The following is a 26,885-nucleotide window of genomic DNA, read 5'->3' as shown; positions in this document are numbered from 1 at the left end:
GATGTATACAGCAGATTCACATTCAAAGACTGAGAAATCTACACATGTCCTTGCTACATCCATTTATTAAACACATACAATATATGAAGGAATACACATTTACATAATAATGGGGTTGGATCTAATATAAATATGAGATTAATGAACGGATTACTTCAAGATTGGGTTTTTCAGTCAATTATTATATCATTATGGTACAAACAATAAAGGTTTGGGAAAGAGGTATTTACAATTACGGCGATATACTAATAAGTCAAAATGGAGAGATGTAGGGTGTAAGAGAAACAATAGCCTTACAAAAAAGTAAGACATGGGTGATGCCTAATGATGGGGTTTGACTGAATGTAAGTATGTGATTAACAAAAATATAACTTGGGGATTGGGGTTTTGAGTCAATTGATATTAGACTTGAAAGCAGATCACTATGACCTTGTTATATCATTGTGCGACAAACAAGAAAGATTTGGGAAAGGTGCATTTATAATCAAGTGGATCCTGATAAGCCAAAAGTAAATAAACCATTGCAGTTGAGAGAAGCTGGAGAGATGTGGAGTGTAAGAGAAACAATAGCCTTACAAAAAAGAAGACATCGGCTTGATACGTTTTTTGTAAGAATGATTAATTAATCACGATCATGATTATCTTAGCTATATAGAAGACGCAAAACTTGGGAGTTCATCTAGGCAAGAATTGTACCTAGTGCTTCATAAACCTTGCTATTAGCTTGACTTCTGGAAGTACTTATGGATAGGTAGCATGGTTTTTAGTTTATTTCCTTCTTTTTTTGCACTCCTAATGCCAAAGTCCATCTTCTTTGGAAGTGGAACTACTACTTCTGCACTCTTCTTTTCTACATGGGTCTCATTCAACATCATCAAATCACTCTTGTCATCCCATGTACTTTCTGCACTCTTGTCTACATGGGTCTCATTCAACAGCACCAAATCACTCTTGTCATCCCGTGTACTTACTTGTCTCTTGCCTGAGAATGTGGAAAAGGGTTCATCATGCCTTGCAACATGGCTATTCATCTGAGCTTTGCTCCCAAAATAAGAGTCAAGTCCTTTATTTGAGCATTGTCTGAACATTTTCCAGTTGAAGGCCATGTCTGCCAATTTATCGCTCAAGCGTTTTGCATTTATAATCGGCTGATCTTCCCAGTCTGTTCCCCACATGAAATAAATTGGCCCCTGTCTCACAAATAGGAAGCAAATAAGTGTCATACATTGGTTCACTTTAGAATATTTTCTTCAAATGTTACCTTCAGTTCGGAAGGTATATCATCTTTAAGCCGACTTGCCCAGGTGAGTAGCTCTGACTCTGAAAGCAGACGCTGAGTACCCTGTATATTTTACTCCATTCAAAAACATGTCAAGTAATATCCACTATAACCAAGAAAAATGCAGCTTACCTCCCTTCTATGTAGCCTTATGTACATAAATTTGGGTTGCGTTAGTGCCCAAGCAACTGGTAATATAACTCTGTTCTGAAAAAGGAAGAGGGAATGAAAGAAATTTTGAGCTTCAATCTAGAAGATGAGAAAACATTGTTGGTCACTGATATGTAGTAGCTACACAACGTTTGCTACGAGAGAATATCTAAAATGCAAGATGTGAGGAATCAAAGGAAACCATCAAATGATGCTAGTAATCAAGGAAACCCTTGTCAGGTGCCTTCATGCAATGGTGCACTATTTTGTTTAATACTATTCTGGTGTTCTTCATCAAGCCCCTAACTTTGTCTTTGACCTCATCTTTATCAGCTCAAATAACTCATAAAATAGCATGGCTTTTTGCCACCAAACAGAACCATCTTCCAAAAGAATTGTGGAGGCCAATTCTTTTTCAGAAGGTCTGCTTCTTATCTACCCCTTCTATGAAGTACATCATTTGACTGAGATGATGGTATATATAACCTTTCCTCTACTGATCATGATGAGTTAATTATTAATGGTCACAACTCAAAAGAATGACTTGGTGAGTTAGTCACTGACAACAATCTTAACATATTCCATAAAGGAACAAACTAATAAACAGCAAATTTGGATACTATAGTCTATCCCTACACATTGACCAAAAAATTTAACGAGATGTCACATATATATATCATCAGATTAAAATCTTAGTATCTGTTTCGGAAACTAGGACAGAATTAACACAAAGTTTGCAGCATTGGTATACGTCTTACTGAGTAACTCCCGTTGGAAGTAATAACAACTTGACCTCCCTAAGCTCCCGTGGTAAAATCTTATTCCCACGGAACCTGGATTTCTGATCCGGTCCACAGGGGGGGGGGGGGGAGAAATAGGATACAGACTTCGACTCAGTGGCTCGTCACGAAACAAGCTGGCTAAGCCAGAATCACCGAGACATAGAGAATTATTGCATTTAGTTTTTCACCGAAATGCAGCATTGGCAGAACATAGAGAATTATGACAATCCATTTTTCACAGCAACTTGAAAAGCTGTCTCCCAGTTGTGAAAGGAATTCGGATCAAAATGGAAAAAATGACCACATAGAAAACAGACACAAAGAACAAAGCAAACAGAAGGAACATGGTAGTCAATCTGTTATGAAAAAAATAGCAGAAGGAGAAAGTTCTTGTCAAAACAGAAGAATGAATGATGCAATGTTAGACATCTCCAATGGACATTTTCTGTATTCCTGATATCATACATTACATAATATGCAATCTCTCCTTTATCTATAATGATAAATTGTGTAACTTATGCATTTATTTTATGACAAGAATAACTGCAACAAACCTGTCCTTTTGATAGACCAATTTGTTGTTTGTCCTTTTGAAAAGTCTCATGCAGCAATTCATCCTGAAATTTTCTTTTGCAACATAAGTGTTTTCCATCACCATGGTTTAGGGTGTACTATTATTCATTTCATTAGAGAGCATCCACATACCGCAGCAATAAGTGCAATACCCCATTTCTCCAACCACTCTGTTGTTGAGACGAAATGTTGTTCATTGAACCAATCCCTACATCGGAATTCCACTGCCTGAAATAATTTAAAAACTTGATGCCTCATCACCATGATTTGCATCACCAAAAACCCTTGTACATATTCTCAACTCTAAGGGGCATGTTTATCATTCTCAATGCTAGCAGAAGAGTTCAAATTTATATAAACCCCCTCATGATTCCAAATCTTCTCTATTACAATCAAAGCCTAGGCCTTATAGTTAATGCATACCATAGCATTCAATGAACCATATCCAAGCCCAAAAGAGGAGCCACTGTGATTCCACATCCCAACCCATATAAAGTCACCACACCCCTCTATATTTGAGATAATGCCATCATCAACTATCGTAGAACCATGTTCTGCTAACAATATATTATACATATTGTTCTTCACCTCATTGTTAGATTTCTTAACCATTTCATATATGTGCTAGTACTGCTCTTATCATGAATGGCATACCCTCTATTTTCCACATTATCCCATTGTCACATATTGTAGCCCCATTTTGTTCTTTGCAATATATTATATATCTTGTTCTTCAATTCATTGTTACATTTCTTAATCATCTAATTAGGTGTGCTAGTAACACTGTTATAATGAATGGCTCGATGACATATCAATAAAATCAACAGTCAACTCCCAAATAGATATATAGGTATGTCAAATATATGTTATTTAACGTCATTTTACAGGAGAACGATAAACATCAATAGACTTATCAAGAATCTAAAATTCTGTCATCTCCTAGTTAGATTAATATCTGTACCTTAATAAAAGGAGTCAATCAACCATTAAATATTTACTTGCACTAAGAAAATGCATGAAGCATACCATTGAGTAAGATGGATCCAAATTTTGCCGGCACCATTCGACATGTGTTTGGTTCTCTTTTGAATGTTTGAAATTCAGATGAAACTATACCATCATAATTAAAGGCAGGCTCATGAAACTGCAGCATACAGTAGAGAAAAAGGTCATAAAAAATAATAGATCAGGCATAAGGATACCTGGAAAACTATTACACCAAGATTTCCGGTGCTATATGCGATATGAAGAGTGGAGTTGAAAATATCCCATAGCTCATTTCTAGCGCATGTTTATAGGGGCATATCTTTGAACAGTTTACTTAAAACACCACATTAAATATAATTATAAATGTTAAATAAATGGAAACTCACCTTATAGTATCTGACATACCATTAAGATGGATGTAATCTTGTTCTGGACATTCCAGGGAGACCTTGCTACGGATGTGAACTGGAAGTGATGCTAGAGGGCATGACTTGCTGCTATGCATAAATATTTGAAATATTCTAATTTCCTCCTATGATTCTCTCTCTCTCTCTCTCTCTCTCTCTCTCTCTCTCTCTCTCTACGATGTGAGACAGAGCATTGGGGTACAAGTGATGAGAGTAATTGACTATTCACACTTTGCCCTAAACAAGTTCAGGAGTCTGAGTATCACACTTTGATATAATGCTCAGCCTTTGATCACATCCGCCTATGCTTTCTACACATCTTCAACCAAACCCAATCCTTGCACGAATATCTCTCACAGTCATGGTGTGCATCCTTGATTGTGACATTCATTAGTAAAGTTCTTGAACATTGAGAGTTGCTACTCCCTTTCACATGCACTATGTGAAAATGTTATATTTTTGGTCTCATAGGTCATATTTGATATTCAAGGACAATAATAAAATGTGTGTATGTAAAGCAATCAATTACATTAATTGCATGTAAAAACCACCATTTCAATTGTTTAACCCTCTTTATTAAGGTGGAGGACCATCAAAAAACTTGAACATGCAATTGATGAAATGATACCCAAAAGTGCCACATAAGAACAACTTTCAACTTCCTAATATATGCTTTTAATTCTGTCTATCATCAAAGATGAAAGCTTTACGCATGTTCCAATTATGTTGTAACTCCCAATAATGTAAAGATTGGAATATTATCTCCATCCATCATTTGAACCATTTTGAACATGTCGGCCTCAAATAGCAACGGGTCAAAACTTGCTAAATCTCTTATAAATACTTCCAAATGGTATGAGCAATAAGGCATTGAATAAACCTGTGTATACTATCTTCCAATGGAATTGTACAAAAGAAACATGTGCGAGATTCCCAATCCTAGGTTGAACCTAATGGTATCCTAATCTTCACTCTCCAAATAAAGCAAAAAATAGTAATTGGGAATGCCCACTACGTTATAACATTTTCTACCACCCTAAATCCAACTTACATACATTCCAATCCATCTTCCCTTTGTTTGAGAGCCAATATAATGAAACCCTGCAATGATGATACAATACATTTTTGTTGTGAATTGAGTAACTAGGACTAAGTGCTACTTAGCCAAACCCTAAACACCCCTCCTTTTGTATGTGTTGTGTTGACTTCTCTACTTAATCAAGGTGTGGTTAGAACTATTATGTGTAATCTCTTCCTCTAAATGTGTGTGTACTTAACATTTAAGCCTCCATAAGGCATGAGTTAACTTCTTAAATAGAGTTGTGGTGAGAGCGATGGTTCACGAGGTTAGAGTAAACAAGGTTAGCGCCTCAAGAGTGATTGACAACCACTCTTGCCCAACTTGTCATCAACGGGGTATATGGTGGCTCGGACCCCTTGGCAAATGATATTAACATAGAGACAAAACTCCGCTAATACATAGACATGCGCTTGATGCGAACACCTTGAGCTGGCACAACTTCCCAATTTCTCTTTTCCTTGCTGGTATAAAAAACTAGAAGAAACAAGTAATTCCTTTGTAATGAAATACATTGTTGTCGACTCGATGATGGTGCCCATTCAAAATATGACAAAGCTTCTTGCCAAGTTTTACCAACTATTGAGCACATATGGAATGTCTCTCTCTTATTAAAAAGACATGAGAATATAAAAAACCATTGCTATTCTTAGTACAATTGTGAGGAGCCTCTACGGTATTGTAAGCCTAGCTAATATAAAGTCAACTCTTCTGAGGACAAGGTGCCTGCAGAATTCAATTGCAAAAACAACCAAATCAATTTTCCTTTCAGCCTATACTCGATGATATTGCCCATTCAAAATATGACAAAGCTTCTTGCCAAGTTTTACCAACTATTGAGCACATATAGAATGTCTCTCTCTTATTAAAAAGACATGAGAATATAAAAAACCATTGCTATTCGTAGTACAATTGTGAGGAGCCTCTACGGTGTTGTAAGTCTAACTAATATAAAGTCAACTCTTCTGAGGACAAGGTGCCTGCAGAATTCAATTGCAAAAACAACCAAATCAATTTTCCTTTCAGCCTATATACCTGGTGTAGCACTCCATAGTACCATAAACCAAGAAACTATTTCTCGTTCTTGAACTGTACCATAGACCCCAATACCTAATGCAGAGAGTAAAGTTCTGGCTTTTTGAGCAAAAACCCACAAAAGGGCAATAAAAAAATTTCAGTTTAAAATACCCAATGTTGGGAAATAACAATCCAAAATGGCTTTAGCAACAAGATATGTGAGGTATCTCAGCATGCTATCCTCCTCAATCACACTATACAGAAAAAGCACACCCCAATTGAAATGTTTCGGTTAATATATCATCAACCTCACCATCAGTCTCTGTTTCTCTTTCTATACATATGATTGTATGATTGTTCTCTATGCCTAGTCTTATATGTCAAACTGAATGGTTTCCACCGTCCCCACAATACGCCTGCTCTATGACGGTGATAACAGTCTACAGGTACTTGGATAGACTACCTCTTCATAATGTAGCATATTGCACTCATGTTGCGTGGGTGCTGATTTGATATAATTAGGGACGCACTAAATTCCTAATCCACTTTTCTCTACAGGTCCTCTATCCTACAATTTACAATGAAAGATAAAAGTGTGAATAGATAAATGTAATGTTCCTATATGCTGGATCTTCACAGCACAATCTTTTTCATACTATGTGCTTTGGTGTCATACGAGGTGCTTTGGTGTCATACAATTAGACGTCATATTTTCTCTCTTTCAGTATAGTAACTAGAAAATATCTAAATGTATATTACCTGCAAAATAAACCAAATGCTTTGAAATGAAAAAGGAATCCTTTTGGAACACAATACAACCATGACTTCACAGAGGGTATTGATGGAATGGCATAAGTAGATGTATCCACCTCTACACCTGTCATAAAACAAATCAACAAGGAAGCAATCAAAGAAGTTACAAACACCTAACCTCATCTTGATTTCGAGCTTTGACAATGCAAATTCAATAATCAAAATCATAATTTTCCACAATTTATAGACCTTCTACAATTAGAGAAAGATTATTATGTTTGAGATTAAGTAAAACTAGTAGACATAACCCAAAAAAACATATCTTGCATAGCAAATATGACAATCATCCGAAGAACCTGTTTCTGATAACCATCTAAAGAAACATTCCCTGGCAGACACCTAAGGAAATAATCGTGTGGACATCTAAAGGAACCACCTTGGAAAGCAAAGAGCAACTTACATGGAAAATAGTTGCTGTAATGGCGTAAGCGATCTTCTGTAGAGCGAACTGAGGCAGGATAGAACCTTCCACATTTGAGAAGGGTGTGGTCACTCCATCCTGATGAAGACGATGATAAGCTAATGGTGATGTCATGATGATGTTATGATGGTGATGATGACAATGATGGTGGTAGTATCCCCATGATGTTGATGATAAGCCATAATGTCGTGATGGTGATGACAGTGATGACTTAATGGTGTCATGTTCGTGAGGCCATGGTGGCGTAATGGTGGTGAATGTCATGGTGATGATAATGCGGACAATGTAGAGGAGATACATGCACATACATACATACATACATACATACATACATACATACATACATACATACATACATACATACATACATACATACATACATACATACATACATACATACATACATACATACATGCATGCATGCATGCATGCATACGTACCTGAGAGGCCATGGTGCATAATGGTGCTGATATCACGGTGATGATAATGCAGAAAACGTAGAAAAGATACATACATGTACGTAAATACATGCGTACGTACTTACGTACTCATGAGGCCATGGTGGCATAATGGTGCTGATGTCATGGAGATGATAATGCAGACAATGTAGAGGAGATACATGCACATACATACATACATACATACATAAATAAATACATACATACATACATACATACATACATACATACATACATACATACATACATAAATAAATATACATACATGCATACATACATAAATATACATACATACATACATACATAAATATACATACATGCATAAATAAATATACATACATAAATAAATATACATACATGCATACATACATAAATGAATATAAAGAATCAAAAACATGGAAGCGGAATGACATGCAGTGAATAAGTCCTAGGAGGAAGGGATAGGGAATGATGAGGAAGGAGGTCTTGTTTACCGCATGTTCCCATGAGGACGACCATCCTTCGTGCAGCAGCAGCAGAAGCAGAAGCAGATTCAGCGACGGGCGACGGACCCTGCACCTCCTCCTGCGCCATTCGCGAGCTTCGCGTTTTCAGAGGAGCCTTCCGCTGGCTCGCTGGCTCGCTCACTTTTATTTAATTCCCAAAATACCCCTCCACCAACGTGTAATCAGAAAAAGACAAGCAAAACTCTAAAAGCAAAGAAAAGCAAAAAAACCATAACCCAGGCATTCATTGAAGAGTATACATACTTGTATCACTTGACACTCACTATGTCGAGATCACTTTCGTTAAACACACCATTAAGTTGATGGTGATCTTGTCTTGAATCGGCACGAGAGGAGCTTCTAGTATGTGTGTGTGTGTGTGTGTGTGTGTGTGTGTGTGTGTGTGTGTGTATGTATGTATGTATGTATGTATGTATGTATGTATGTATGTATGTATGTATGTGTTGTTTGTTTGTGTGTATGTGTGTATGTATGTATGTATACTATATTGTGTAAGAACAGGCAACTAAGTTGAAGTTCCATACAAGAGTTTAGTTTTGAATATTGATTGAACAACGAACTGCATATGCATGATTGGGTGACGATGTTCGCGTGCCTTTAGCTTCTTATAGTTTTTTCATGGCATATGCCTTGTCAGACTCCTAAATTGTCCAATGATGAGACTCCGTGGTATCATTTATGTGTTGATTTGAGGCTCTCATATTCTTATCAATTCAATATGCAAATTTTTTTCGATCGTAGGTTCCTGATCTTGTATGTGCGTATGTTGTATAAATGAAGATCATGCAACGATGCAACAATGGAGTGATGGGGGAAGTCCAAGGGCTTTCCCCAAATCATATATACTCTTCATGCACCCATTTTGTAAGGCATTCTTATCTTTCTCCAAAAGTTAGTTCACATGGGATAGGCTTCACAAAATGGTTTAGGGGACTCCCCATATAGGAAGTATATGGCTTAGGAGAGTCCATGTAGAGGAGGTACATCCTAATGATTTTTGTTACAAGGAAGTCTTAATTTGATTTGTAACAAAATATTGTATGGTAACATGCGATTAGGATTTAAAAAAGGATTAGTGGTTGAGTATATGCATTATAACTTTATGGTCATGGATAGTTATTGGGCTTTTATTATATTGATTGTCACAAGCAACCATATGTTTACCTCAAGATCATTACAATAATAATTAACTAGCAATGGCTATTGACAAATTGCTTTCCAAAGTCCTCTTCCACAAACCTAAGGTTTAGAAAGCTTAACATCACCCTTGCACTAAAAATTAATTCTGTACTTTACAATATGGGACAAAAGCCTTCAACTGTTATTCTTTAAATTGTCATGTGGCTACTTGAGCACCCATATGAATTTAGCAATTGTTTTACAAAACCTCGATTTGTGGATAGAGGTTACATGTGTCGGACAAGTTTTTTTGTGAATTTGTACGTATAGTTTACTACTACATTGCAAGATTTTGAGCATAATTTTATGCACCCTATGTTTTGAGGAAATCTAGTCGCTCCAAAAGCCAATCATCTTCAAATGATGTAAGAACGTAATCAAGTCATGAAATGACCTTTTTTTATTCCCAACAAGAGTTAGACTTAGGCAACTATACATTATCTAGTAAGTTCATTATCTAGTAAGTTATGTACAACATTACGCTTTATGTGCTTCTAATAACACATGAAGTTATAAGCGAGAGAACTTATGTCAACAACCTAGACAAAAAGTGCATTACGATTTGCACCAAATTTCGACATACCATGATTTCGAGTCTAAGGGAACTTTATTTTTTTTCACATTGAGCTATCCATTCAATAAAAACCGCTTTCGAGTAATAGGCCCCCTCAAAACGGTTGTATGGCATCCGAGTTTAGGTCAATGTACCGATCCGAGACGCTGCTATTTTGTGTGAGGGACAAAAAATGAGACTTCTTAAGTAGAAGAGGAGGATTAGGATGGGTTTCCAAATAACTGCATATTAAGGCTTTGGGTGACAAAACACAAAAAACAAAAAGGGAAGGCCTTTTTAACTCTTTTCTTCATTTTGGTTATATCTTCCAAGTTCCAACCAAAAACCATTACAAAGAAAAATAAAAGGAAGAAAGAATGTAAGACAAAAAGAAAACAGGCTAATAACAAAAGAAAAAGAAAAATAATAAATAAAATTAAAGTGTGCTAAATAAAACCTACAATAAATCTTTGCTCCCAAATAAAGACAAAATGGATTTTGCAAAAAGAAACAAAACATAGACAAATGTTATTTGTTTTTGTATTTTTTTCTTAAAACGGACTGAAAAGATAAGCAAATAAATGAAAAAGGCAATTATCGAATAAATAGAGCAAACAAGCGAATGTGTAAAATAAATAAACACACTAAAAATTAATAAAATAAAATAAAAAATAAGTAAAATAACAAAAAAGCAAAAAAACAAAACAAGACAAACCAACCAACAAATAAATAGATAAATAAACAAACAAATAAATAAATAAATAAATAAATAAATAAATAAATAAATAAACAAACAAACAAACAAATAAATAAAAAAATAAAAAAATAAAAAAATAAAAAAATAAAAAAATAAAAAAATAAAAAAATAAAAAAATAAAAAAATAAAAAAATAAAAAAATAAAAAAATAAAAAAATAAAAAAAAAATAAAAAAATAAAAAAATAAAAAAATAAAAAAAACCAACAAATAAATAAATAAATAAAGAATTAAACCAACAAATAAATAAATAAATAAAGACTTAAACCAACAAATAAATAAATAAATAAATAAACAAACAATTAAATAAATACATAAATAAATAAACAATTAAATAAATACATAAATAAATAAATAAAGAATTAAACTAACAAATAAATAAATAAATAAGTAAACCAACAAATAAATAAAAAAATAAACAAACAAACAAATAAATAAATAAATACATACATACATTAACATACATACATAAATAAATAAATAAATAAACAAACAAACAAACAAATAAATAAATACATACATACATACACACATAAATAAATAAATAAATAAATAAAATATTAAAAAGGAAAAAAAACGTACGGCAAGATAATTGAATAAAGGGAAGGGGGCGGGAGGAGGGGATCCATTTTCACGGAAGCCCAGCTGTCATCCTGTCGGTGACGTGGCGCCACGTGTCTAGGGGCGCTTCACACGGGAGGAAGAGGAAGAAGAAGAAGAAGAAGAAGAAACAGAGTATCAGAGAGAGAGAGAGAGAGAGAGAGGATCGTGCAGGGCACGATAACAAGGAAAGGAAAAGAAGACAAAATAAGAACACGAAGCTGCAGGAGGCAGGGCAGAAAAGAAGAAGAAGAAGAAGCAGAAGAAGAAGAAGGAGAAGAGAGAGAAGAAGAGGGTGGAGGAGAAGGGGAGTGGGAGTGGGATGCCTCTTTCTTCTTCCTTTCTTAGCATTACAAAAGGGTATATATATCTCTCTCCTTTTGTTTTGCTTCCTTTGTAAGTCAAAAGAAATCTCTCTCTCTCTCTCTCTGGCTCAAATTTGTTGTTTGCCATCACTCAGCAGGAAAGCACAGGTAATCTTCTTCTTGTCTTTAGAGAGAGATAGATAGAGAGATTACACCACACACGCTGACCTCTTGAGGATGTTTTTGGGTAGTTTTCTCTGCATCCGTTTTTCGGTATGTATGTATGTATGTGTGTGAATGTATGTATGTTTCCTGTGCTTAATGTTGAACTCTAGTGGAAGAAGATGCCTACAACTTTTGGCTTAAAATGTGAAGATATGAAATTGAAGGTTTGCTTTCTCTTTCACGTTGTTTATATTTGATGGATTGGTGACCTGAAGTAATGAAGCTCAAACAGTGCAGGGAAATATGACATGAGAAAATTCCTTAAACATCTTTTCTAGAAGGTGAGATCAAGGATTGGTTAGATTTTTTCCCAACATATATATATATATATATATATAAATATGTAAATGAGGGCATTTTTTAATTGTACCTCCATGCATAGGAGGACTTGCATTGATCTAACCAATGAAGCAATATGTTTCCTGGAAGGTGAAAATATGAAGTAAACAAAGGCTTCTTTACTTTTATACCACATATATGAGGAATTAGTTTCTTTTCGATGCAATATTTGAAGCAAAGAAACAATTTTAGAATTGAGGATGTGAACCAGGGGAGGGGATTGCTTTCTTTTTCACCATGTCTATAAGGGATTGGTTTGTTTTTATTATAAGGATTCCCTAAGAAGGAAATGCTGGTAATCTGATATATGTATCTAATTCATCATAGATATGACCAGATAGATCCTCATCAAGTGAAGGGGAGGTTTATGCATGTGATCTGGGTGATAATACAATACCTATTTTATATTCCTCCTTATTCACTCTGCTCATTGCTTCTCCAGATTGACTCTCTACCATAGTGACGTGTAAGCAAGGAATAATGCCTTAAACTGTCATTTGACTTTCCCGGAAAATGGCATGTATGGTAGGTAGTACATCACTCACACATATTTTTCACTGCTGTTACTGCTCCTTGGGTTGTGGAAAGTAGATATGTTGAGATTTTGTTTGAATCCATGATCTCAAGCAATTTATCTTCGAGTTCCATTCCTTCACCACCAAGCGATTTATCTGCGGATAAACATGCAATATATGTGTGTACCATAATATATATGTTGTATGTATGTATGTATGTATGTATGTATGTATGTATGTATGTGTCAGCAGTATGAATTTATATATGCATGTCTGTGTGATTAAGTACATACATCACACACATTGCATGCATTGCATGTGATATATCTGACACTGGCAAGTCATTTAGCTGTTGGTAAAACATTTACCTGCATATACGTGTGTATGTGAATGTATATACACCATGCATATGTGTATTAACCATATGTATCTACTTATCTCTTGTCTGGGTGATTACAGATAAATCACTTGGTGTTTTCTAAAGGAAATTCATTGGTATCTTATTATTAATTTTGACAGCATGCCTCCTTTGGTACTGGACAACTTCCCATCCACTCCAGGGAAGGACAAGATCGAGAGAAGCAATTATTTTGGAAGACTGTCTTTATATCGTTGGCAGCCAGCTATGTCCAATCCATTCCCTTGGCTAATTGGACTTTTTAGCCTCGTGCTTATATTGGTTGTGCTTGTGTTGGATAATCTCTCAGATGGTGATAACAGCAACACAATTTCCTTGAAGCTATCTTCATGGGAAGTGCCACAATGGGAAAAACAAGTCAGACATTCATCTCGGCCAAAGAGAACTGATGGCAACATTGTGCTTGTGACCGGGGCAGCTGGATTCATTGGGATGCATGTGTCTCTCGCCTTGAAGAAACGAGGTGATGGGGTTATTGGCCTAGATAATTTTAACAGTTACTATGATCCTTCCCTCAAGAGGGCAAGAAGGGCTCTTGTGGAGAGTCACGGTATCTTTGTTATTGAAGCCGACATCAATGACGCTGCCCTACTAAAGAAGCTTTTTGACATTGTACATTTTACCCATGTGATGCATCTAGCTGCACAAGCTGGTGTCCGATATGCCATGGAGAACCCTTCTTCCTATGTACACAGCAACATTGCAGGGTTGGTTACTCTTTTAGAAGCTTGCAAATCCGCTGATCCACAGCCGGCGGTTATATGGGCATCATCAAGTTCTGTGTATGGGCTCAATACAAAGGTTCCTTTTTCAGAGTTTGATAGAACAGATAGACCAGCTAGCTTGTATGCAGCGACAAAGAAGGCAGGTGAGGAAATAACACACACCTATAATCACATCTATGGGCTTTCTATAACTGGCTTGAGGTTCTTCACTGTTTATGGTCCATGGGGTCGCCCTGATATGGCATACTTCTCTTTCACGAGGGATATATTGCAGGGTAAGCCAATAACTGTGTATAAGGGACTGAATGAGGCGGATCTGGCACGCGATTTTACATACATTGATGATATTGTGAGAGGTTGTGTGGCTTCTCTCGATACTGCGAAGAAAAGCACAGGTAGTGGAGGCAAGAAGAAGGGATCAGCGCAGTATAGAATCTTCAACTTGGGTAACACTTCGCCTGTGACTGTGCTCAATCTTGTGAACATATTAGAAAGGTTGTTAAAGGTCAAGGCAAAAAAGAATATGGTGGCAATGCCGGGCAACGGAGATGTTCCATTCACACATGCCAATGTTACTCTTGCACATTTGGAGCTTGGATACAAACCGACAACAGACTTGCAAAGTGGGTTGAAGAAGTTTGTTAAGTGGTACCTGAACTACTATGCATAATCACAAAGGGCAGACCACGTGATATATAGATAAAAGATGAAAGATTCTTAAGCTTGGTTCGGCCAATGGCCCACATCAAAGATATGCATGCTTTGGGTAAATTTTGAGTAGGCAGTACAAATGGTGAAGATGCCCATTCTCATGACGTCTACATGTTGAATTTGAATGGGAATAGCAAGCTTGTCTGAAAGGAAGTTTTACTTGCTATGCATACTTCATGGAGGTTGTAAGAAGGAACTAAAAGCATACATTTCTCTGTTGGGCTTTCAGTAAAGCTTAGGCAAGTGTTTGTGTAATGTATATTAATGAAACACTGGTTCTTTCCAGGAGCTTCGTGCTTTGAATAGCCGAAGACGCAAGAGCACAATTCCTGATCAAAGGTGGTTTCTTTCTTTGTTTGGCAGGCAGGTCAAAGGTATTTGAACCGTCTAGCTGTCTCCCATTTTTTTGGACACTTAGAACATTTGTTTTGATTTATATGATTTATCCTTAATTTGAGGCCATGCCCTGTATAGTTCTGGAAAATGAGTGTTCTAATACTTAATTCTATTACTGTAGTTTGTTTGACATTGTGGGCAGATAATGTTCTAAGATGAGCTCTGGTGTAATAGATTAACTAGTAAGGCGTGTGAATTAAAGCCACGCACGAAAAAGAGTATTGATGGTTTTATCTCTATTAGTACATTTGTGGGAGAATTCCATATTTTCAAAAATTTGAATCACCACCAATTCAAAAATTCCACCACGATGATTAATAACAAAGGACTGGGAGGACATCCTTGTTGCACTAATTAGTGAGCGGAATTTATGGTGTGGTCACGCTGTTAAGGATTTTGCCCAAATAGAAATATGAGTCAAACATGTGAGATCCAATACCCATACTATGCATCACTCTTGAGATAAAGGACAAATTGACATGATCATATGCCTTTGCCAATTCCAATTGCACCATAACCACTCTTGGTTTGTATGCCAATCATAATATGTTGTCATTTGAACAAACAAATAAAACCAGATTGAGCTTGCTGAATAAATTATGGGTTAAGTCAGTTTGATATTGTCTTCACAAACACCCCGATCGATTAAATTGGTCTCATTTGATGAAAGGCCTCAAGAGATGAATTGACATGATCATATGCCTTCTCCAAATCCAATTGCACCATAACCACTCTTGGTTTGTATGCCGATCATAATATGTTGCCATTTGAAAAAAAATAAAACCATATTGAGCTTGATGAATAAATTATGGCAAAACTTTCTTAAAGTCAGTTTGATAATGTCTTCACAAACACCCTGATCAATTAAATTGGTCTCCATTGATGAAAGGCCTCAAGAGATGGATGGTACATTCGGTTATAATTTAATTAGGTCCACCTTCCAACTTGCCATGAAACCTGAATCCCAACACTAATGAAACATATGAATAAATGGCCTTCCAAGAATCTATGCATTTTTCTGAAATACCTCATTTGTTATGTCATCCCAACCATGACCTTTCCCATTTGGACCTCTTATTCTCGAAGATTAGCATCCAACTTCTTAGAAATATCCTCTTTCATAACACCTCTAATAACATTATAAAAATCAACTCATGTATATGTCACCTCTTAATCATTAATAATCAACTTTGGCCCCATAAATTCCTTCAATAAATTAAGACAAATTTCAATGACTCTCTCTATGAAGCTTCCATGTACATTTCTGAGACATGGTCGATTGTATAGCAGCTTCATATTGGTAGTCTCTACCAACAGAAAGTAGGAAATGGATGCTATATCCCTAACGAAGGATTAAAATTGCCCCGTTTCATTTGTTATACATAGTCAATATTCTGAATTTGTACCTGCATTGGACATGACATATAATTTCTACCAATCGTGTATTCACCACATACCACATTTAACATCTTATTTGAAATCTCAATTAGTTCCCCATGAAAGCATGTGAAGTATCTCGTGATGGGCCATTCCAATATGTAACTTAGTCCATGTTCAATGGGATTCCAATCAATCTTGTTCGACCACATACAACTGTTTATTTGCAAATCCAAAATAAATTTAGAGAAATCTAATGTGAGCTGCTCACCAAGGCTCTCGTTCTAGGAACACTTTGCAAAGTCCGAAGCACCAAACATAATAACCTAAAAGCTCACAGAAGTTAATTTCTATGCATTGAAAATCTGAGTTCCCATGTGATCACTTTAGTGCCACATTACACTGCCAACAGAGGGTTCAGGACCCTAGAAGGATCAAAAGAAGATGAAAACTACAACTTGTAGATGAAACAGCATTGAGAAAAAAGTAGATGCTTCATCACATCTTCTTGCCGAATGTGGCTTCCATTATACCAATAGAGTGCAGCTTGTCCAAAACTGAAAACATTTATAATACGACAAACTTTCTTTTGTTTGCCTGTTTATTCTAGACTATTCATTCATCATTTTCCATGGCTCTCTTTGCCAATTCGTAGCCAGCAAAATTCATGGCTCCCAGAGGTGCAATCCAGAAGAAGCGCGGAACAGCTCCTTTGAATAAACCCAGCAAACCCTGTTCTTGAATGATGGTTAGAGCTATCTGGCTCATTTTTGTTGATGTACCTGGTGTTGCTGTCATTGTTCTAGTTTTCATCACATCAAACGGAGTTGTACAAACTGCCGCTAGCCCTCCTGATATAGCTCCAACAGCAATGGTTTCCCATGGAAACAATTCACGCTTTAATATCCGCTGCATCGCCTGTGGATGAAGGGCACATGGCATGTCATGATTCATGGCATAACGTTATTCATTAACATATTGATGTAAATGACCATGAGGTCGTGAGGTAATTCATCAACATATTGAATGTAAATGACCATGAGGTCGTGAGGTAATTCATCAACATATTGAATGTAAATGACCATGAGGTCATGAGGCAATTCATCAACATATTGTTACATGTAATAACAATTACCTTTTTTGCTTCCTCATAAATTGCCATGCCCGCAACATAGAATGGCACCTCACGGCAAAGCGTAGCCCCAGTCCCACGAAAGAAACCTTGTGGTCCATCTTGTTTCCATGTGCCAATAAGAGCATCCCCTACATTGTCAAATAAACCAGCCTGCAACCTCTGCTTCAAAACTTCACATGGAATTCGCACAGCGGTTCCAAGTATTGTACTGCAGAAAGATGACAATGATTGCACCTAAACAAACATAATAGCAGAGCAGTGAGAATAATTAGAAGCATATTTCTCATTCTGTTGTAGCAATAGATAGTTACAATACCTGTAGCTCAGGAAGATCAGGTGCTAGATTTGTCAGCAACAGTTTGCTGGCCTCAAAAATACCTGTTCGTAAACCATGGCTGCACAACAAACACTTAAATGGATGTAGCTTTATATGCAATGATTGAAAAAGAAATAATTATTCCAGCACACCTTGAGAATTGTCCCCAAATAGCAGGAAGTGAGCCCCTGTAAAGACCTCTAATACCAATCTCAGGCAGCTTTGAAATGAGCTCCGCAAATGACAAGGTTGATGATGCTTGAACTCTTGTCTGCAAAATATACAATCACATAGTCCAAAAACAATCATTAAAAGTTTTCATTTCATTTATGTCTAAATAGAGAGGGATTAAATTCCTTACTCATTACATCTTAAGCAGAAAAAATACAATCCATAATAATAAATTATGCACAGCACAAGACGGCAATTTACATGCATTCCCTAACACTATGATGATCCCCTAATCCTATGACAATATTAATCTTAGACGATGATTCACTCAGCCCTAGCAGACAGAGAATGGGGTCTCAACGATCTGTCCAAATATTCCCTGATCAAATCGACCCTTCAAGCTTTGTGATGTCTTACAGCTTTCTTTCCAGAGTATCACAGAAGACAAATCTTACATTTAAAAATATGTATCAATACCCATCAAAGAGGGTACAAAATTTATAGCATGCCTTCATTGTATCAATTGGATGCATTAAGGATGTAGAAAGAGCACAGGCTAATCCTCCTGCCAGAGCTGATTTGAGCACATTCTCTGCTGGTACCGCTACAGGAGGCGCCATAGGAAAGACTGTAGCAGCTTCAAACCATACCATCCTGCATGAAACAGCCATGTTTTACTTCACTTGCAACTTACTAGATGCGACCTGAGAAAATTAACATGAACACATGAAGTTAGATTCACCTTGGATCATCTCCAAGTCTCTCTGGTGGTAAAAGAAGCATAAAATTTCGAAACTGCCCATATGCAATACAGCCACGTGCATCCGGATCAAGACATCGCATCATTGCTTCTGCATTTTCTTCTGTAGCAGGAAGCCCAGCATTGCGTAGTGATAGTAATACTTGATTCTTCTGTAGTGTACCAGACTTACTCAGACTCAATGAATTATAAGAACGCAGCAGCATTGGTTCTTTCTGCTCCATAAGGGAATGGAACTCTTTCCAACCAAACGATTTTGCAAAGAGATGTTTTCTTGTCCGGCGCAGGAACTCACGCGCATATTGCTGGGGAAGTCGTCTTTTTCGCATAACCACTTCAAGATCTTCAAGAGTCACTTGTCCATCATTATCTCTGTCAAGCTCCTCAAAGAATCGCCTACCTATGAAGATATATCATACATGAGAAATTTCTGGAGATGAAAAGAAACATATTTCCTCAAAATAGCATCCTACTACATTCAGTTCACATGGACGTGTGCATTTATCCCAGGCCTTATTTTCATTACCTTCATATGTATTAACTTTGGCACTCCTTAGAGTAAAAATTGAAAGTTCATAATGAAAACATGAGCCGCATGTTCATTAATAACCCTCACACTAAACAAGAATAAGACCAATTCAAACGTCTACTATAATTAGCTCTTTATATATACATGCCTGATTTTACTTAACGCCCAAAATATTCTAGACACTGAAGACCTACAGAGGAAGTGACACAAATCAGATTTGCAGATGTGCGAATGAGATTCTAAAATTTCAAAACATTTCTTATCGTTATTTAAGGAATTAAAGACACAACTTCTGAATAATATATAATTATATGAGAACCAATAGCACACTTGTCTATTGCTTCCTCCTTGGGCACACCGTGGACCTGCTACCCACAATTTGCTTCTCCTCTTCACCCTCATGATATATTCATCTTATCTTGAACTCAATTGGCCCCTACGCACATATGCCTTAGCCACCATGTGATACAGCCTGAGCAACCAGCACACGTGCAGTTTTATTCTTCTCCCTTCATACATACCAGATCTGTATTTCAATAGAGTCCAATCTTCCTCAAAAACTATTGCACACTCTCCTTTTGCAGCTTCCAAATGCACTGGAACTAGATTCGACAGGGCATCATCCTTTTGATAAACAGGGCAATGCCCTGTTGAAGCTTGACTCTCCTTTTTAAGAAATCTTGAGTTCCGTGCTAAAAATCAAGATGCTCAACTTCAATAATGACTCTTCAGCTAATGCACATATTTTTCTAAGCCATAGATATAGTTTTCTTTATTTTCCTGGGCAGTGATTATTTTCCACATCCTGGACTTTTTATCGCAATTGATAGCTATAAATTGGCAATCTCTTTATAAATTTGAGTATTTTACTCAAACTTTACTCCTCATACTTCAGTGTGATAACCTTAATGGCGTTATACCAAGTTTCTCATAAATATTCCCTCAAGAAAATTTTAATCAAGATACTAAATATCAAGAATGTTGACTCCTCTCGCTTCCATAGGAAGCTGTTTCGAAGTGAGAAACTCCATTATAAAGTTCGCTTATTCATAGATTTCTAATATTCCATGAATCATTCAGTATAAGTGTGCTCTTCAATAGATGAGTGGCCACCTTCCAATTCACCTATCTAACCTGGATAGGAGTTGTCATTTAAGGTCCCATAAAGTGAAATACATGAATAATTACTATCAAGCGTATGATTTATTTTTGATACATCACATCCTTATTTCACTATGATATGGCAATCGTCTCTTTGTATTAGCATATTTATTTATGATATGAACGCTTAAGTGCAAAATGTTACTGAGGTGATCTTTACAAAATGTCTTCTAGATCTCCTTGTGAGATTCTCCTTTTATACAATTAGAGCTCAAAGAACGAGGCGAACACTCGGGAGGCGAACGAAGGAGGGGTGGTGAATAATGCCACGACTACAGTGGCCTTTGCAAAGATTAAAAGCTTAAGCAAGAAGAACAATGGGCTTGGCTTGAGCTTCTAGTGAAGGTGAATCAAGTGAACCGCGAAGACCACGATTACTATCGATGACAATGGCACGTCGTTGTCGGTGCAGTGTTTTCGGGCCACTTTGTGCTCCCTTCAATGACCCGTGTGCGAGCTATAGTTGAACGCTTCCTCGAAGTCATAAACATGCATTTCACTTCAGATTCATGAATATTTTATTCAGCCAGTCATCAATTGGTAACAGCCAAGGCAAAGCCACCATCATCTTACGAGTCTAAGATTTCAACAAGTACAGAAGGTAAGGAAATGTTCCAAACTCCCTATCCAAAGTCCAACAAAGAAAGCTTACATAGAAACTGCAATAAGGCAGTCCATTATATAGAACAAGGAACATGCCCTTACATAGCAAAGACTAGTGACAAGTGTATGGGAGACCAGACGATAAGTTTATGTAAGATCATCGCTGCTGCCGCCTCTGCAGTGCCACTATCAACTAGGATCAGCACCAAGATCTATTCAGCTGGACAAGAAGGTGCAGTTATCAGACAAAAAGTCCAACTGTTGTCAATGACCATGAGTGAGCTTCATTGACATTGCTGCCAAAAGGTTGTCAGAACAACCATGACTGAAGGAATGCCAGAGTTGAGAATTAAGCAGACAGGGAAAGAATATATCACCAGTTCATCATGATCGATTGTAACTTGAGTTCAAATATACGTGCATCATTGTAAGGTGCTGCAACTATGACCACATTTAGATCATCATTGTAAATTGTAACTTTTGGGGACAAGCCTTCTCTTTTATATTAAACATCTCTAAATGGAAATAATCAAGGGAGATACAAAACAGTTCAACCTACTGTTGTTCAAGGCATCAATAAATTAGCCACTGGAGCATTGAATTCTCATTTGTCAATATTGATGAGGCCATACCAGACTTTTAAGAGTCTATATCGAGAGGACTCTTATTGTGGTGTTCAGATTGCATTTGTCTCTTAAACGTACTTTCTCAACCTCCCATTATATTGTGAATACATCAAATATATGAATGGTTCAAAGCCCTTAGTTAGGAACCTTTTAGTGAATCTAATCATTGAGAGCAGCCTAGCCACGTTAGTCTATAGATATACTAACTTCGCCAAACGCCCAAGAAATCTAAGAAGGGTAGGAGATTAACTGTCAAGACATTGCTGATAGATTTTAGGTGATGTATAATGCCTAGTTATAGTTGGCTTAGACTGAGATGGCACTCCAGAAAACATTGCATTTTAGACAGGGCAAAAGTGTGACAATTACTTCGTACACAGAAACTCAGATTAGGTTCTCCATCCATCTACATGAGATCTCAGAAATGATATAGAGCTATCAAAATATTGCATACATATTACATAAGACCATCTGGAGATGTTTTGAAGTTTATTTCCATTATCTGTCCTTATGTTAGAGTTGTCTGGACTTATGCAAAACCATGAGAAGTTGAGGAATATCCAAACCCATATTATCAGCATATTGATTGATAATTTCATTTTGTTATTAGACGAGCTTATAGCAAGTGTCAAGCAATAAAAGATGGCAAAAGACTTAAAGTTACACAATTAGTCAACCAAAGAGGATATCACTCTACATGTGCATCCATAATGAAGCAAAATTTAGGCAAAACTACCAAACATTTGAAGAAATTTGTATTTAATATTTTCAAGGTCATCCACTCACCTTCTGCTTCTGTATATCGGAAGAAATCTTGCACTGAGAAAAGCTTCTTTTTATCTGGGAAGTCTTGAGACGTTTTTCCCAATTGTGGAACAAATTCGATAAGTTCTGACAAAGAAACTGTGGACAAGGTGGAGCGGAGCCTTTCAATATTTGGTATTGGCATCTTGAAAACACCTCCAGGAGTGGTATTGCCAGATTCCTCTGGTTCCAAAGATCTCTCTGTACCAGTGGTTGTAGGTGGTATACTGGTGTTAGGATCCCCACCAACCCTTGCAAATCCTAAGGACTTATGATATTTTACTTGCTCATGTAGTTTTCCAAGAATTTGATTGCGGTCAATCATCACACTGATGGAAATGGTGTTGCTCAAATATCCCATCATCCTATTCTTTGAGTCGTTGATACTATATACTATGTTTTCATTCCAAGGTATGACCTGTCCAACGTGTTTCGAAAACGTTGAGCTTGCGAAAATGCAATGTTCCATCATTGTCTGAAATATAGATGGTGTGGGCTTTTGTGATACACAACAATCTTCGGTATTTGGAACACGGAAGGAATTCCTGATATTCTGAACACTATGGTTAGGTTTCATAACGCAGTAAAATGCTGGGACAGAGGTGGACAAACCCTGCACTGAAAGGCCAGATAATTGTTTTTCTGATCCTTCTTGATAAGTAAAGGCTTTATGGATTTTTTCGCTGTCAGAACAGTTATGAAAACTATTAGCATGAATCAATTCATCATGAGACCATAGACTTGAAAGACACTCAAAGCAATCTGATAAGCAATGCTGCTGGTGTTGTCCTAGTTTACTTGAAGTCTTATCCATTTGTAAAGCTCTGTTTTCTTTAGCTTTGGGTTGTACATTCTCCCCTTGAGTTGATCCTTCAAATATATCACTATTTTCACCTGATATTATAGCAGAACCTGTTGATGGCATCCTGAAAATCAAATTACAGTTTCCCATTGTGCTCACCAATGAAGAGGAAACCATCGGAATGATGAAATCCTTTGCTGATTGCAATGAGGACATCAGCGTCTCCAAAGGTGCCTCTTTGGAGAAACGGTGACCATTTTCTCTTTCTGAAGGCAGGTAGCCCATGCTCTCTCTCTCTCTCTCTCTCTCTCTCTCTCTCTCTCTCTCTCTCTCTCTCTTATAGATGATATGCTTTCAAAAGCATGATAATGCTGAATCCCCGTTGAAGTTGTGTTCTGATAGCTTTCAAGATATATGTGGTCGATCAGATACTTAATGATCAAAATTTTCAACAAGGTATCTCTGTATGATGATAAAGAATAATCGTAGCTTCTGAGACTTAATCTGTAAACACCACTAGAAATATACATTCCATTTTGATAAATTTTGCACCATTTCCATGAAGCTTTATCTGTACCATCATCTTGATATCCTCAACAATATACATGCACACTGATCTTGCCCCATATCAAGAATATACATGCACACTGACCTTGTACCACATGCTAGAAACGTTTGGCAAGACCGTTATTATCATCTCATAATGCCACACATTACGAGGCGTTCTTGGAACCTTCTTTTCTTGTTGATCTTTAGAAAAGGCCTTAGATTCTACAGGGGAACCCTAAACTGTGTTGAATAAAGGCAGAAGAAGCAAGGCAACAGTGAGAGATGGGAGGCAGGAAAAGCGTTCAGAGAGATTACCAGAGGTATAAGAAAGCGTACCTGGAGGGGTGGACAAAGCAGGAGGAGGTGGAGAATGGAAGCTCGCCATGGCTGCAGCGCAGAGCAGAGGTAGAGGCAGGGGAAGAAGGTCAGTATTTTAGTTTTTGACTTAATAATAATAATAATAAATAAATAAATAAATAAATAAATATAAAAATAAATATAAAAATATGTGTTCTAGTTATCCTATCTACATACATGTATATTGTTTGTTTGTCTGCTACTTATATTTCTGAGGATAAGCTCAGGCAATTGGATTGGGATCACAAATGAGAGAAAAATCTCACCTCATGAGTCTCACCTCTCATCTCTCACCTCACTTCATTCATCTCCCCCGACCCCCCTGCCCGTGCCCACTACAATTTGTCACGTCTACCAGCTCATCACTCGACACATCCATGATCACTGACTAACACTGATGTGACCGCTTGAGATGCTGTGGGCCCCGCCTCCCCCAGATGTTGGAAGCGCTCGTATAATGCTCGATTCTTTTTGTCGGTCATATAGACTTTTGGGGCCAATTGGTTCCGCTTGCCCGACAATCGATTAAAAAAGCCGAGATGCTTCTAACAAATCCCGACAAGTTCGACCCATTAAAACAGACGGATCAAGAGTGCACTTCTAACTTTGTTGCGCACTTACCATAATGAACCCAAGTTTTCATAAATTACAAGACACACCTCGCAAGTCCATCGCAGGAAATTCTACACCCACATAGGATGTGATGGTAATTCTTTAAAACAACGGATAAACACTTTGGAAGTTTGGGAAATTCGGGCCTTTTCCCTAATTACAATTTCAACCTTTACGAATGGCACCACAATTCTAATCCCATGCAAAGTTGTTTGATATGTCAAAAGATAGGCAAATCCCAAGAACAACATTGGATGATCTTTCACGTAGGAATCAACGCGACTAAAAGTTCGATCATACTCATATTACAATTTTTAATGTAGCAACATAATTGTTGTTGTATGAGCTAGTTATTCTTCAAAATGATGTCCCTTATAAAGATTCAACAACACACAATGTGCGATTTTGTTGGCTCTAGGAGCTTTCACCAAGTGCATGTCTTTCCCCAAAGGAGTTATGCCTCATTGTCATGATTGTTTGTCCAAGAGTGTGAACCCTTGCACACCTACTGATGGTGGGTTGGGCAACAATGGTTGTTAAGCATACTTGAGCCGCTAATCTCACGTATCTAGATGTAGAGAACTCTAACTCTCATCTCTATAAAGGTTTTCCTACCTAATAAGCAAAGAGAATACAAGTAGTTAAGACCAACCATGCTTCAAATAATTAGGATTATTACACAAAAGAGGGATCAAGCTATTGTCTTAAGGGAGCAAGAATTCTAGAAGATCAAGAAGAACTAAAAAGGTCTAATTGTGACCGTTATAGTTCTTTATAAAAGGCATTGCCTCTTTTCACATTGGGATGACCCTAAGGCTCTAACTCTGTAATTATTTCATGTATTTTTCTCTCTTGTTCTTATAGTTGCATCATTAATACAAATGTTGGTGTCTTTCTTACTTTTTTTTGTGAAAGATTTTCTTCAATAGTATTAAGAAAAAACGCCTGAAAGCTACAACTTGAATTTATCTACCCAAAAGCTTACAACTTTTTATGTACAATGATGTATAGTAATCCTAAGACTAGATATATAGGAACTTGTAAATGGTGTTGGAATTTGTTGATGTACATTGCCATGGTGTCTATGTTACTATGTATGATAGGTACTTAATATCCCCCCAACCTAGTGAGTGCATACTCTCGAGTGCACTCTGTCAAGTTATGGGGCATATTAGTTTGTGGGGGTGTCAAAAGGATTGTTGTTATTCCATAAGCTTAGCAAGGACAAGATGCTTGACCATTATCGAGAGTGCAAACCATTCAGGATGATTAGAGGTAGCCTTAGTGTCGCAACGAGGTCCCATACTAAGGTAGAGGGATACATTTTATTTCAGAAGTCACTTATAGAAAGATCCTTCATGTAGGGTAATGGTGGCCAACACTTTTTTAGGACACATGAAAATATGTCAAATATATGTGATGAGTGCTACTACCGCAAACACCCCCCCCCCCCCTCGACCACCCTCGAACAAAGGAATCGAGATGGACCCAAGCATTGATTGGTGTCCCATACCACTGCCATAGCATCGAGTCATACCTAGTACTGGCATGCACTTGCCACAAGAGTTTGCTCACCAAAAGGTCACAACCTCAACGTAGTAGAATTATATGTTAATGAGAATAGCACGGCCTCATATTTATAGCCAAAACTAAGACCCCAAGCAAGTTCACACTTGGCCCTTATGGATTGTCTTAATCCCTATGATTAAAAGTAATCCTCCCTTCTTTACACTCTCGATAAACCCTCACACTTCTATCCTTGTGTGTAGAATACTATGGTAAAAACCACCACAGGATAAAATTATGGTCATGCCCGTAATAGGCTTGTAGCATATAATTACACAAAGTGAGTTGACACGAGGTAGTAAAAATGGCGTTAGGACCTTGGAGA

General features: G+C 37.0%; 3 protein-coding genes across 4 annotated transcripts; 1 reads left to right on the top strand and 2 right to left on the bottom strand.

The window, feature by feature from the left end:
- Positions 1-298: 298 nt before the first annotated feature.
- Positions 299-8,566, bottom strand: LOC147854358 (uncharacterized). Of its 2 annotated transcripts, none has more exons than XM_087331474.1 (11): positions 8,439-8,566; positions 7,487-7,585; positions 7,033-7,150; positions 4,158-4,268; positions 3,987-4,065; positions 3,811-3,894; positions 2,917-3,012; positions 2,766-2,828; positions 1,412-1,486; positions 1,262-1,342; positions 299-1,190 (listed from the first exon to the last, which is right to left on the bottom strand). In XM_087331474.1, the coding sequence occupies exons 1-11, from the start codon at positions 8,536-8,538 to the stop codon at positions 720-722; spliced, it is 1,377 nt and encodes a 458-aa protein (XP_087187600.1). In that variant the 5' UTR covers positions 8,539-8,566; the 3' UTR covers positions 299-719. The 2 variants fall into 2 exon arrangements, with proteins under 2 accessions (XP_087187600.1, XP_087187601.1); XM_087331475.1 differs by having other exon boundaries at positions 4,158-4,265.
- Positions 8,567-11,811: 3,245 nt separating this feature from the next.
- LOC147854357 (UDP-glucuronate 4-epimerase 1-like) lies at positions 11,812-15,256 on the top strand. The gene is made up of 2 exons (XM_087331219.1): positions 11,812-11,918; positions 13,462-15,256. Exons 1-2 carry the CDS (start codon positions 11,881-11,883, stop codon positions 14,753-14,755), a joined length of 1,332 nt encoding a protein of 443 aa, XP_087187345.1. The 5' UTR covers positions 11,812-11,880; the 3' UTR covers positions 14,756-15,256.
- A 1,652-nt stretch (positions 15,257-16,908) lies between these two features.
- Positions 16,909-24,232, bottom strand: LOC147854356 (calcium-dependent mitochondrial ATP-magnesium/phosphate carrier protein 2-like). The gene is made up of 7 exons (XM_087331218.1): positions 22,657-24,232; positions 18,934-19,351; positions 18,701-18,845; positions 18,173-18,291; positions 18,021-18,099; positions 17,705-17,938; positions 16,909-17,487 (listed from the first exon to the last, which is right to left on the bottom strand). Exons 1-7 carry the CDS (start codon positions 23,759-23,761, stop codon positions 17,185-17,187), a joined length of 2,403 nt encoding a protein of 800 aa, XP_087187344.1. The 5' UTR covers positions 23,762-24,232; the 3' UTR covers positions 16,909-17,184.
- Between the last annotated feature and the right edge of the window lie 2,653 nt (positions 24,233-26,885).

The sequence above is a fragment of the Azolla caroliniana genome, unplaced genomic scaffold (assembly GCF_043228905.1).
Source record: "Azolla caroliniana isolate FFs.n. ecotype wild unplaced genomic scaffold, voAzoCaro1.0.p SCAF_15, whole genome shotgun sequence".
Taxonomy (NCBI): Eukaryota; Viridiplantae; Streptophyta; class Polypodiopsida; order Salviniales; family Salviniaceae; genus Azolla; species Azolla caroliniana.
Note: the sequence above shows the minus strand (reverse complement) of the source record. Positions and strands in the feature narration are given on the sequence as shown.